The sequence below is a fragment of the Strigops habroptila genome, chromosome 12 (genome assembly GCF_004027225.2).
Source record: "Strigops habroptila isolate Jane chromosome 12, bStrHab1.2.pri, whole genome shotgun sequence".
Classification (NCBI taxonomy): Eukaryota; Metazoa; Chordata; class Aves; order Psittaciformes; family Psittacidae; genus Strigops; species Strigops habroptila.
Genome location: NC_044288.2, coordinates 5596574 through 5609163, shown reverse-complemented (window position 1 = coordinate 5609163; position 12590 = coordinate 5596574). Strand labels below are relative to the sequence as shown.

Below are 12590 nucleotides of genomic sequence, written 5' to 3'. Positions count from 1 at the left end.
GCATGCAGGTGCTCAGCCCTGAGGCAAAGGGCCACCATCATGAGCTGCTTCGAGAGAAGGCACAGCCTTGACCATCACGGTGCTTTCCAGATACCTTTCCCTTTCCTGGCCAACATATCCTAAATGTGCTGTATGACAGTGTGGAATAGATGCTCGCACAGACGGCTGCTTACGCTGCACCTAACAAAGTGTTTCTTTTATTGCCATGCTAAAGAAGCCTTGCTGGGGCTCCTCCTTACCCACTGAGGGGCAGTTTGGCTCAGTTCTGTTTCGCCTCCGTGTGTTTGCAGTATGTAAACATCAGACTCCGGGGTGGTGGGTGGTGGCGTGGTTGGACTCCATGAGGCCTGGAGCATCTAAGCATGGAAAAAAAAAGAACAAAAAAGAACAAAACCAAACCCAAAAAGCCCCAAGACCCACGTTCCAGTCCGTACTTTGAAGTTCTTGCTTCTATCTGGTGACAGATGCAGCTGTGTGGTGAAGGCCTTGTTCTTGAAATGAACCAAACCAGGCTTTTTAATTGAATTTTCTGGGTTTTTCTTGTTTTGTTTTTAATCCTTTCTTCCCCACTTAGAGCGCATCCAGCCTTGTCTGCCGCACTGCCTTCCCTCCCACCCCCCCATTCCCATTCCCTAGGGAAACACAGGTGTCAGTCCAGTGTTGCAGGTCATGTTGTCCTTCCCTGGCAGCCGTCGGTCATTGAACGTGTGCATGTTGATCACGGCATCCGTCTTCACCATGACGGGTGGCTGAGGCTTGTGTTTGACCCGCCGCTGGCACGTGAGGGACAGCCGGATCTCATCGGCCATGGCGCTGCAGAAGGAACGCTGGGGAGAGCAGGGACAAAAAGCACCGTTATTCCTGGCACAGTGTTCTGCTAATCCCGCCGGGAGCAGGAGGATTTGAAACTGGGCTCTGCAGAGGCCAAACACGAGGTTTAGGCTGCATGTAAGGCATCAGCTGTGCTTAGTGGGACTTCAGTGATGTCAGACAGGTTGACCCCTGTCTCTTTTGGCAAGAACTGTGCCTTTGACACACTAAATCCTGCAAAAAGGCAGAGCTGTGGGCGACTGCTGGAGCGCCGGGAATGCGTGTGATCCCTGCTGGGGGTCTGGTAGATTTATGTGCTGGGAATCAGATGGCTGTCGAATCCTGCTGGGCTTGCTAGTGGGCAGTTTTCCTTCATCTATCTAGTCCATCACGTGGCCAGCTTGCTTTGATTTCTGCTCATGCACACAAATGCACTTTTCCACTTACTGTACCGTGACATGCAAGGAAGAGGGAAACCCATAAAAGCAGTTCTCCCGTTTCACCAGCACTAATCAGCCACTGTGGGTGGGATGGGCTGGCTGTATAAGTGTTGTGAAAAGTTGATAAAATAGTATGAGGCTTCCTGGTGGACCCTGACCAGTTCCTTGAGGCTCTTTGAACAGGAGGGGGGAGAAGAGATGGAGACTTCATGCACTGTATACGTTACACTTGGAATTTGCAACACGATTGCATGGGACAGTGGCGAGTGGACATAACAGCTCAGGAAGGTCCCTCCCAGGGAATCCTGTCTGTGTTTTCATGACTTCTGTGTCGGCTTGCTCAGAATGACCCTACAGATGTTGACTAGTGTAGTTACTGCAGCTAACGGTGGTGCAGGGAAACGGAGGAAACCAGTACCTGCTCTCGCTCCGCTGTTTTGCGCAGCTTGTAGATGAACTCCACCATGGCCACGAAGACAGACAGCACCAATCCTGCTGCCAGCACGATGAAAATCCCACCGATGTTCTGGATGCCCAGGGCACTGGCCTCCTTGTTCTCATCCTCAGGGCAGCCGTTCCCCCGCCACCACTTCTCCTTCATTATGTGGAGCTTGTCCTCCTCCTGGAGCTGGAGGATGGCAATGGTGATCTTGTCCCTGTACGGCGACCCTGGGGAGGGGAAGCACCATTACACACAGAGGGAAAGTAGGACAAAAATCACGCAAAGTAGGGAATGGGTCTGCGTTAAGCAGGGCTGTTCAGACCTCTCTTCAGCTGGCAGCCAGTGTAAGTGTTGGTGTTTGGGAATTTGCTGTTTGGAGTGGATTTTCTTAGCCACAACCGTTGTATTCGTGGCAGTGAGACCCCCCTGGGTACCCACAGAACCCCACCGCTGTCACTTACCCATGGGAGTCCCAATGCCGTAGCCTTTGGAGTCGATGAGCCCCCCGATCTGAGTGAGATTGCAGTTCCTCTGGGTGATGTACTCGATGGTGGTTGACTCCATGAGCAGAGCATAATCCGCCGTGAGGGTTCTCTGGATTCCTTCCTCGTTGTTTTTGACAAGTGCTGTGGGTTTGCTGCTCATGAAAGCCCACATTTTTTCAAATGTGGAAATTTTGGATTTCTGGAAAAATGACACCCCCAATCCCCAAAATAAGAATTAATCTTCCATTTGCTGAAACCTGGTAGCTTTTCAGGAAATAATAATAACAAATACCAGTTTGAGAACAAATTGCACAGTGGAGCTAGGACTAGTTTGACCTTTTCTTAACTATCTCTCTGCTTTCATGCCCAGCATTGTTTGGCTTCGTGTTGCTATAACAAGAGGCAAAGGTCCAGCACTCTGCCCATTGTGCAGACACTCAGCACAAAGCAGCCCTGCTCCCGAGCCCTTATCCTGAAGCTGGAACTGAACTCCTCATTCACTTCAGTGAGGTGCAGAAGACCCTGCCTCGATGCCCTCAGAACTTGCTAGTGTGACAGGCTATCAGCACATCTCTTTAAATGTATTAGTTTCGTAACCAGGATTTTGTTTATCCTGTTTCTGCACAATGAGGGGAGACAGGGAACACTTCAGAGGGCATATTTTTCTCTTTTGCACACGCTCTATTATATTTTTGTCTTTCCTCAAGCATTGCAAGGAAACATGTCTCCTCTGAGATATGTGCAGCTGCCAAACAAATTTAACATATCCACATAAACAGAGGCGTAGAAGTATTCAAGAAGATTGTCTTAAGGCTAAAAATAAACAGGGATATTCTTTCACTATCAGCAGGCATTCTGGTAAAAAAGGAGGAATATGTTTTCAAGCTTCATGTTCATGTGAATGTTGTTTTCTTCTTCTACAAAATATGTTGGGTGAGAAGAAACGTGGTTATTTTATGTCTTCCCATAATATTTGAAATATACCACTTACCTATGACCACCTCCTGAACTGTCCCTGAGTAGGTTGTCACAAAAGACATGACTGGCTTCAGACTAGAAAGAGTCCCCGGGAAGGTCCAGCAGCTCTCTCTTGAAGGACCCCCTTTGGTGGTCCCTGTGTTCCCATGGGCTCATCACGCTAGCTCCATGCATTCAGTTGAGCTCTGGAAAAACACTGGGATGTTGAGGCTTGTGTTCATGCTGCTGCCTGCTCCTTTATGTGCCATTCTTCTTTTCTGCCTAATTTCTTGGTTTTCCTACATCTTTTCTTGCCTTCTTATTTTATAAGAGGCAGCTTAGTCGGCCAAAACCTCCTCCTCCTCCTCCCCAACACTGCTGAGCAAGAGCCTGAAGCTGGCTGATAAGTTGGAGGGGCTGATAAGTCTTTGTGCTTTGCCTTGAATAAGGGTAACTGCTGACCTGCAGCTGCAGAGGAGTCACTATGGCAGAAGCTTTATCTCCTTTTAGGTCTCTGTCCTTCCATAAGAAAGCAGGAGATGGAGCCCCAGCCCATCCCAACTGCTGCTATCATGTCTCCCCCTCGTTTTTGCAGTATCACCCAAAATGTGCCAGCACAGGTTCTTCTGACAAAACACTATAAATAAGGGCAAATTAGATAAGAAAAGAGTCCCTTGTAATGCTTTCTATTTCAAATGCTTTGCCTGTCCACCTCCTTTTATTCAGCTTCTTTAAGTTAAACAAAAGCTTCACACCCCAAAGCTGCTTCAGTAGCGCAGTGACAAAGGCTGTTCCTCTGTCTTTAACCCTGTGGGCTCCTGACTGAAATATCCAGGGACTCATTTCTTCTCAGCTAAAGCTTATGTTATAATCCACTTGATGAATGTGCAGGAGTGGATGTGCTAGAGCAAACTTCATTCAAGAGGCAGGATAATCTCCCTCACTTGAAAAGCTGGACCAGTGCCTGTAAGGTAGATTTGTGGCATCTATCAAACCTCAAAGAGCAGCAAGAAATGTAGCCTCCAAAAGGATTATTAAATATCTGTGCATTACAATGGGTAATTGAAATGAATAGCACACTCAGCTTGCTGATAAGACTTGTTTAACATTTATATAGTTCACATCAAAGGCCTCTGGGTTCACTGGCTCTCCCTTTCTCTCCTGCTCTTCCTGCATTTAATGCTCCTTGGGTGTTGACACAGAGCTCTTAAACAACATCAGTGTTCTCCAGTTTAAAGCATAGAGCAAAATAAACTGGCAAAAAATCAATAGGCTGCATTTAGTGAAGCTAATAGGACTTGCATGAGGCATTGTAGCTCTTCAGGCAACTTAAATTACATCAGACAGCGCTCCCTGGAAGAGAAAAACCACTTTTCTCTTCTCTTCTTAAGTCACTGCTTTTGACCAGCTGAAAGGACTTAATCGTGTTTTGAAGTTGCAGGAGGAGCCAGGAGGAGTGCCAGGGGATGGGGGCACCCATGGTGGGGTGAGCACCTTCTCTGGCTGGAGCACGCCAGGGCCAGAGCTGCCTGTGCTGCTTGCTAATGCCTGTTGCAACAGAGGCCTGCCAACACAGGGCTGAGCCCTTCAGAGCATCCCAGCAGCGAAGCGCTGCTGGTTGCAACAACCTCATCTTCCCAAAGATAAGGCGGTGGTGGCTCCTTCAGGAGGGGGCAGGTCAGGCCCCTGGAACAGGCAGAGCAGCTCAACACACGGCTCCAGTCAAGGCAACCTCAGGTTGTCCCCGTAGTCTAAAACCTGCCACTTCCTCACTGGGAATTTATTTCCTATTAGTTCCTTTCCCTTTGCTAACACGAGATAAGAACACTTCTTTTCCAAGTGAAAATGCCCCCGCTGTAATTCTCAGCACAGCACCAGCAAGTTGATAGACTGAGCTATTTGTTCAAGTCCAATCCAGCAGCAATTGTCAGTCAATCTCAGAGCTGTTACCAGTCAAGAACTGCTGAGAAACCGCAGTGAGGAGCGTCGGGTGCTCCCGCTCCCGCCTACCTCAGCCACTGTGCATTTTCCTATTAGGGGAAACGTTCTTTCCTCCCCTTCCTCCTCCTGGAATACTTCAGCCAGACTGCAGAAGTGGTCACTTATTTATGGGAATTTGCATGACATCACCTGAGAATGTGCCATAGGAATAAGCAAAACCATCTTAGCAGTAATTTAATAATCCATAAAGAATGCACATAAATTGTGTCTGTTTTGCTGGACTCCTTTGTGTGTGTGCACGCTCCATTTTGCTGACTTCTGATTTTGCATCTTAAGAAGAAGAACTTCTTCCTAAGAGCTCATCTCAATCTCCCCGCTGGCAGGTTAAAGCCTTTCCCCTTGTCCTGTCACTACAGGCCTTTGTATGGAATGATGGAGATTGTTGCTAATAAAGGTGGTAGTTTAATGCTGCTGATCAAGGCAGCCATGGTTCACTCCAGGGAGTCGTGTCTCCCGCTTTCACCTCATCCACCAATTCATGGGAGTGGAGCTTCTCCTCGTGTTGGACGGGATAAGCAACATAAGGATCTGGTCCCCTGTCCTCTGCATCTGAATAAACCCCCGTGTTAGTGCTATATGAGATGCGCGTATGAAAAGCTGAGTACCAGCCCCTCTCAATGCAGTAATAGCAATGACACTGAGAGCGCCTCTGAATTCATTCTTTAGAGTCACAGCTCAGAAGCTGCCTTTAATAACCAGTGCTTCAAGACCAGTCACCCAAATAAATTAATGGAATAGTTTAGAGGAGCCACTACAAGGCATCTTGCCAAGACATATATGCTTTTTTATCAGCAAAATTGGCAAGAAAGTAACTTTCAGGCTTAAGATTTTCAATTCCAGCCTGTATGAAAAAATAAATTGATTTTCAGCAACTGAAGATACTTACTCTTGAGGATTTAACATTTCTGTACAAGTGAATATATATGTATGCACACACTCACACTTCCACACCTGTACTCCACACTTAACATTAAACCCAGCATTTGTTCAGAGAGCCAGCACCCACTGCAAGATGGGATGGATTTCTGGTTGATTTATAATGAACACTTTATGCTCTTCCTAAATTAATTGATCTGGGTTTATTCCTGTAACTCAATCTGCATTGCCAGGGAATAAATAGAATAAATAGCTTCTTTGAGGTTCTTTTCAGGACACCAAAATCTGCCGCTACGGTTGGTGAGCACTTCGGAACCAGCTCAGGGAAAAGCGTGCAAAGCATTTGTTGTCTTCTTCCTATTTCCTGTTGCTCCCCAGGACCAGCTCCAGGATGGTGCTCTCTTTCTGCAGCTCCACGTCCTGCTTTGTCAGACCTCCATTTGCCAGGGGGGCTGCAGGCCCAGGTGGAATGTGGCTGAGAACAGTGATGGGCAGAGCCGCAGGCACAGATGAAGGGGATGTGGCTTGGGAGGGACCCGTGTATGTAGTTTACAGCTTCTTTAACGTGGAGAAGCAGAGGAGTGACTTCGTAATGTGAGGGGGACTACTTTGCAGAACAGCCCCACAAGGAACAAGGCAGCAATCTGGGAGAAGTCTTAGTGCATAATCCACAAAAGAGGTGAGATCTCAGTTAGAATGCTGCCATCAGCCTCTTGTAGCAGCAGGGAGTCTGTTCAGCAAACTGAGGGAGTGCTGGACCTCCAGATCTCCAGGAGCTTTTCAAGAGAGAGCTGTGGGGCTCTCTTGAGCTGGTAACCCCCTTTTTAGCAGAGCAGAGGAAGGTGATGTGAAGCCTTGATCGCCACTCCTTCAATCCCACCCCTCCGAGGGGATGCAGATCCTCAGCAGACACTGGGGTGCTCATTGCTCTGTCCCTTGGAGCTTTGTGCTGTTTGAAGATGACCCCATGAAGGTGGAACTGGCAGAGCAGCCTTAATGCAGCCACTGGGGATTTGCCCAGTCATTTGGCAAAGACCTTGTTGAGGGGCGGGAGGAATTTGGGCTCTCCCGTATCCCTCTGTGCATGGGGACCAGTGAACATCCTTCATGATGCTCTCACTGCTCCACTAATTGAAATGCTTCTCAGAACGGACATCCCTGAGAATTCACCTCCAAACAACAAGGGTAATAAAAGAGGAAAACGAAAACACACTGCACCAATAAACCCTGCCAGATGCCCATTAGAAGCCTGAGGAATGATTCTGATGGATAATGATACGAAGCAATAAATATACTACATCCTTGATGATTTCTAAAAAAGGCTGTTTCCTTTTATTCCCATATAAAACTCTTATTGGAAAGAGCAGCTAAAACACATCAGTAAAAGCCTGTCTTTCCTGAGAACTGCTGTAGGTTTCTATTGCTTTTGGAAGGAACACAATGCACCTGACCATGCCAAAGACAAAGCCGCATGCACCAGCTCCACTGCAGAAAGCAAAGCGTCCTGCAGCAACCAGCTATTCAGTGCCACGTTGTCATTTCCCAGGATGAATTACGGATCAAACCAAATCAAATCCTCCATGTTTATCAAACTGCATTGCTGCCTCTCAAAGTGGAGGTTCAGGAAGAACAGTGGCTCCTTAACCAAGAGAAGCTGCAGAAGAACGCTGCTGTTTCTGGTTATTAAAATTCAGCACATGGATTTCCTTTAACGAGTCTTGGCAATTAAACTGCTGATGGCCCCGTCTCGCTGCCTTACACTGGGCCTATTCAAATCACTGCACTATTCCAGGCAAAACCTGCTTTTTAAAGCCTGAACTGTTTGTCATGCTTTGGCCCATATATTTCCTTCTGCATTAGGGTGAGCGGGGGGGTCAGCCCCATTCCTGCACCACAGGCTCTGCTCTGCCAGTGCCCCTCTTGCCTTGCTGCCACAGCCCCCAGGGAGAGCGTTGGCATCCATGGGTGCTGCAGCCAGCCCAGGTCTGCCCGTGCTCCCATGGGACCCCCACTCCAAACCTTGCCTCAGCACACAGCTTTTTGAGTTCATCATGCATTTAAATTCTCCCCCAAGCCAGCGTGATCATCCCTTAGATTAATCACCCTCATTTCTATTCCTTTATTCTCTCTCTTTTTCCTGAAGTGTTTTTACAGGCCAGCTGTGGTTTTGAAAGTCTTTTTATGTCTCTGGGTTTCTTTCCATTTTGGAGGCAATAGTGAAATATGAGTGTTCTTAGCACCCTCCTCTGCAGTGTTGGCTAATTTCTGAAATTAATTACCCTTTAAAGAGAAGAAATTAACGTGATTTGGTTCTGATGCATTAGTGGTGTTACCTTGCACTGGGTTTCAGAGGTTAATAAAACTTGACTACATTAATGTGAGTACCTGAAGGACAAGAAAGATATTTCAGCTATAAGAAATACTGGTCGGGGAGGGTACACTGCAACATCTGCCCAGCTTTAGGTTTCATTTGCTCTCTCCTCTGTCCCTGGAGTCTGGTTGGGGCAGCCTCAAGGGCTCTGTGGAACTTCGGTGAGCTAAACTATCAAAGTCCTGACAAGGATGCAGGACCGAAGCAACCTGCTGCAAGGAGAAGCAGTGGTGGCTTAGGAGGCTTTTTGTCTTTGGTTCTTTGTTCTCACTCCCATTGGTCTGGGAGTGTTGCATCTGCCTGGTCTCACCTTGAAGAAGGTCATGGTAGCTCCATCCTTCACTGCTCCGTACTCTATTTTTGTCTGCTTTGCCAAGTCATCTGCCGAGTCGATGGGGGACTCCATCCTCTCCACTGTCAGGAAGGCAGCAAGGTTGGCCGTGTAGGACGAGATGATAATTAGGGTGAAGAACCACCATATGCCACCAATGATCCGTGTAGACAGTGCTTTGGGCATCAGCTCCGAGCCTGGGGTGGGAGAGGGGAAAGGAGAAGGAGGAAAGAGGAAACAGAGAGAAAGAACCCATTTTATATATACATATAAACATTATATACATAGATCTGTGTATAGAAAGAATTAGGTTTCACTGTCAGAACCAGCTATGCAATTGAAGCCAACTGGTTTTGAGGCAAATGATCCTGACATGTTGCATGCAATGGAATCAATGGGGTTTGTGCAGAACCCCTTTCCCTTCGCTGCTGACCTCGTGCAGTGCCCAATGTACAGGCAACATTCCAAGTGAAGTAATTAACCAGGCTGCTTGGATGAGATTTGAATAGCAAGCGATTTATGAACTTTTATGAGTGTTTTGTTCTGCCATTTAAAAAGGGCTTTGCTTTTCTATGGATTCCTCTTCAAAGCCTCACTCCAGGGAGCCTGTTCAAATACATAAGGTTTTAAAAAAAATCAAACAGGAGAAAGGAACTATCAGGGTCCAGTACTTTGAATACTGGTTAGAAGTGGGGAAGCAGGAGATGCTACAGCGTAAAAGGTGTAACTGGTCTGGAATGACTTTTACTGAGCAGACATGAAGGACTAAATGGGTTGTGCTATTTTTGTAATTGCCCAAGACACCTTTTAAAGCCAGGAAAGAGCTTTGGGTTTGAAATGACTGTGTTCAGAGGATATATCCAGCCTGGAATTTGCAACAAAGAGTGGGCTTTGCAAAGCCATTTTGAGTAGTGAGGCATCAAAGCACAGCATGGAGTGTGGCTTTTCTCCTGGTGCAGCAAGGAGGCACCAGGAAGCAGAGGAGCCTTGGATACTGAGGACTGATTTGGTTCTTCTCAAGATCCTGTTTCGGTTCTTCTCAAGATCCTGCTTCTTTCCCATTCCATCTCCTGCCCTTTGATGCATCTAGCGGTGCGACATCAGTCCAGCTTTGAAATCTTTTTCTTCTTAGACGCAGAGCAGAGTTAAAAGGAATTCAGCTCTTTTCATTTATCAGCTGCTGATAAGAAGGTGATTCATCCTGCTAAACCGTCTTGCTGGGAACTGTCACTGGCCATCAGGGCAGTGAGAGCTGGCAAGAATCTCTATTACCCGCTGCGGCAGCAGGAGGAGCACAGAGCAGCAGCACTGCACATGCCACCAAGCCAGTGCTGGGGTTCTTTTGCTTTGTGGGAATAACTACTGATACATGGTAAATTAAAGTGTGACAATTGTTTGACATTTTCCACTTATTTCTATTCCTGGATTTTCTGCAATTAGATTACAGCTGAATTTCATTCCTTCTTTCAGAGCTGCTCACAAGTTCCCCCTCTGCTGTCTTCCTAACTGATTTACTCTGTTCATTCCATCTCTATGTATTCCATTTGCTCTGTTCCATCCACAGATATGAATGTAATCCTATCCATATCCCATTTCTAAGGTCCCTGTCAGTGTTGATGGGTACACCAGTAACATAGAAAGCGTTCTGCCTCACACGTGGTGGCTGCCGGACTGAGCTGCCCAGTGGAGCTTCTCACCAGCCTCTCTGCCCCAGCAGCTTCTGCCCTGTTCTGGAGGGGCTTTCAGGCCATTTCACAATGTTCAGAATGACCAGATGAGGATAAAAACAGAGACAGACCAGAGGGCAAGATGCCCTGTCTTCTGTAGAAGTTGATTTAAAGCAGAGCAAGCCAGGACAAAGATCCTGACATTAAACAAATTGAATTATCGGGAATAGGAATTTACAGAATCTGTGGGATGCTGCTGAGTTTGGTGAATTAAGCAGCTGAGGGAGATGATGAAGGCAGTGCTCTTCCTCAGGGCACGGCCCATGGGTGCTCCTCTGTGCACCCCAGCAGCAGCACATGTGTGAACACGCCACTGCTCCATCATGGAGCTTCCAGATGGCACCTGTCAGAGTGTACATGCTTCATTAATGGTGATGATTGCTGTGTGATGGCACAGGGGTGCCAGCAGCCACCTGCAGCTCATGGGGTTGGTGATGTGCCTAAGCTGGCGGGATGGGGCTCTGGCCCACAGGAGGTGAACGTACAAATAGAGGCAGGTGCCAAAAATAAAGACTGAAAAGCTCCGGCTTGTTCTGACACAGGAAAAAACAGATGGTTTTCTTGGCATAAAGCCCCTGGACCGTGTCCTGGGGTGCTCCAGACAGGGCTCAGCCCTGGCAGGCATCCCCCTCTGTTCCTCCATCCCTATTGCAGGCACAGTGCAGTGGTGTCTGCATGGAGGTGAAGTTCAAAGGGAGGGACTGATAACAAACGCAGTCACCAGGAGCTGCTGAAGTGCAGATCACAGCTGGATCTCCAGGAGATTATTGCCTCATCAGCCCTTTGCTGGCCTCGGCCCCAGGACCTCTCCGGGGAGCAGGTCCCTTCGGTGCTGCGGTGCATCAGGAGCAGCAGGCACTGAGCGTGTCCTGCATAGTGGGGACCAGGAGGTGCTGGAGGAGAGCTGCCTCCCCTCTCCCACACCTCACCCACTGCCTGTGGGTCTGTGAGCAGACCTTACCCTGCTGCATGAGCGCTCCCATCCCAAACCAGAAGCTGTTCAATAGGGTGAAGTTGTTCTCCACAATGTCTGATCCCGGGTTGCAGGGATGAGCATCGTACCACTCGTATGGGCTGAACCTACGGCGGCACATGGAAAGCGAGAGCTTGTTAGTCGGGATGTGGCATGACAAGACCCTAAAGGAACGGGAAAAAAAGAGCTTTAATACATGTTGTGCTGCTGTGGGGGGCCTGCTGACCCCTTCTTTGTGCATAGCTCTCTTAGCCAGGATCTGGGGAGGAAGCGCAACAGGAGAGACATCAATGTTTTCAGAGATGTTTATTTACATTTTCTAAGAGTCCCAAATTTTGCAGAGATTAAATTAAAAACATAATTGGTGTAATTGCTTTAGAACCAGGCATTAATTATCATCTCTGCTTCCTCCTGAAATCCCTGCAGCTTCACAACAGCCCTTGCTCAAAGCCCAGCCCACAGTCTGTATTAGATACTTCTCTCTCTGATTCTTTGCCAGATGTTCTGCTGCCCAAGGAGAAGTCTTGTGGGTCAGTTTCACGGTGCCCTCAGTCAGACAGTTGGCTGGATTTGGAGCTGCCATCCCCATGCACCTGAACCGAGCAGGACAGAGTGCAGGAACACCCCACCATGGGAGATGGACGAGATGCAACACACAGGACTTCATCCCTGTGAGGGTGCTGAGGCGCTGGCACAGGGTGCCCAGAGAAGCTGTGGCTGCCCCATCCCTGGCAGTGTTCAAGGCCAGGTTGGACACAGGGGCTTGGAGCAACCTGCTCTAGTGGAAGGTGCCCCTGCCCGTGGCAGGGGTTGGAACTGGATGGGCTTTAAGGTCCCTTCCAACACAAACCAGCCTGGGATTCTGTGATTTTATCATGCTACGACTTCTTTTGGTTTAAAAAAGCTTATCCTAAGTACTTATGTCTCACTTTTTGCTTCTATTTTCCACGTGCAAGATACAGTTTAACAACCTCTCTTCTCCTCATCTCTTATTGTGCCTTTTTGCAGCAGGGACCACTGCCTGCTCTGAGCTTCCAGAGTGCAGAACCAAGGTCTTGCTCAGGCTGCACCCCAAAAATCCTGCTCATTCATCTGACTGCTCACATCCCTCTGGTTTTTCAATAAGAGAAAATCAGAAAGGAAACCAAGAATCAGGCTGAGCTCAGACCTGGCTTTA

At 48.0% G+C, this 12590-nt stretch overlaps 1 protein-coding gene across 1 annotated transcript in view; it reads right to left on the bottom strand.

The window, feature by feature from the left end:
* Positions 1-534: 534 nt before the first annotated feature.
* Positions 535-12590, bottom strand: part of GRIK3 (glutamate ionotropic receptor kainate type subunit 3) — a 104480-nt gene continuing 92424 nt past the window's right edge. The window contains exons 12-16 of the mRNA XM_030504639.1: positions 11402-11520; positions 8693-8910; positions 2154-2376; positions 1669-1919; positions 535-827 (exon numbers count right to left, since the gene is read on the bottom strand). Coding sequence (XP_030360499.1) covers positions 633-827; positions 1669-1919; positions 2154-2376; positions 8693-8910; positions 11402-11520 — 1006 coding nt within the window. The 3' untranslated portion in view covers positions 535-632. The remainder of the gene's footprint in view (positions 828-1668; positions 1920-2153; positions 2377-8692; positions 8911-11401; positions 11521-12590) is intronic.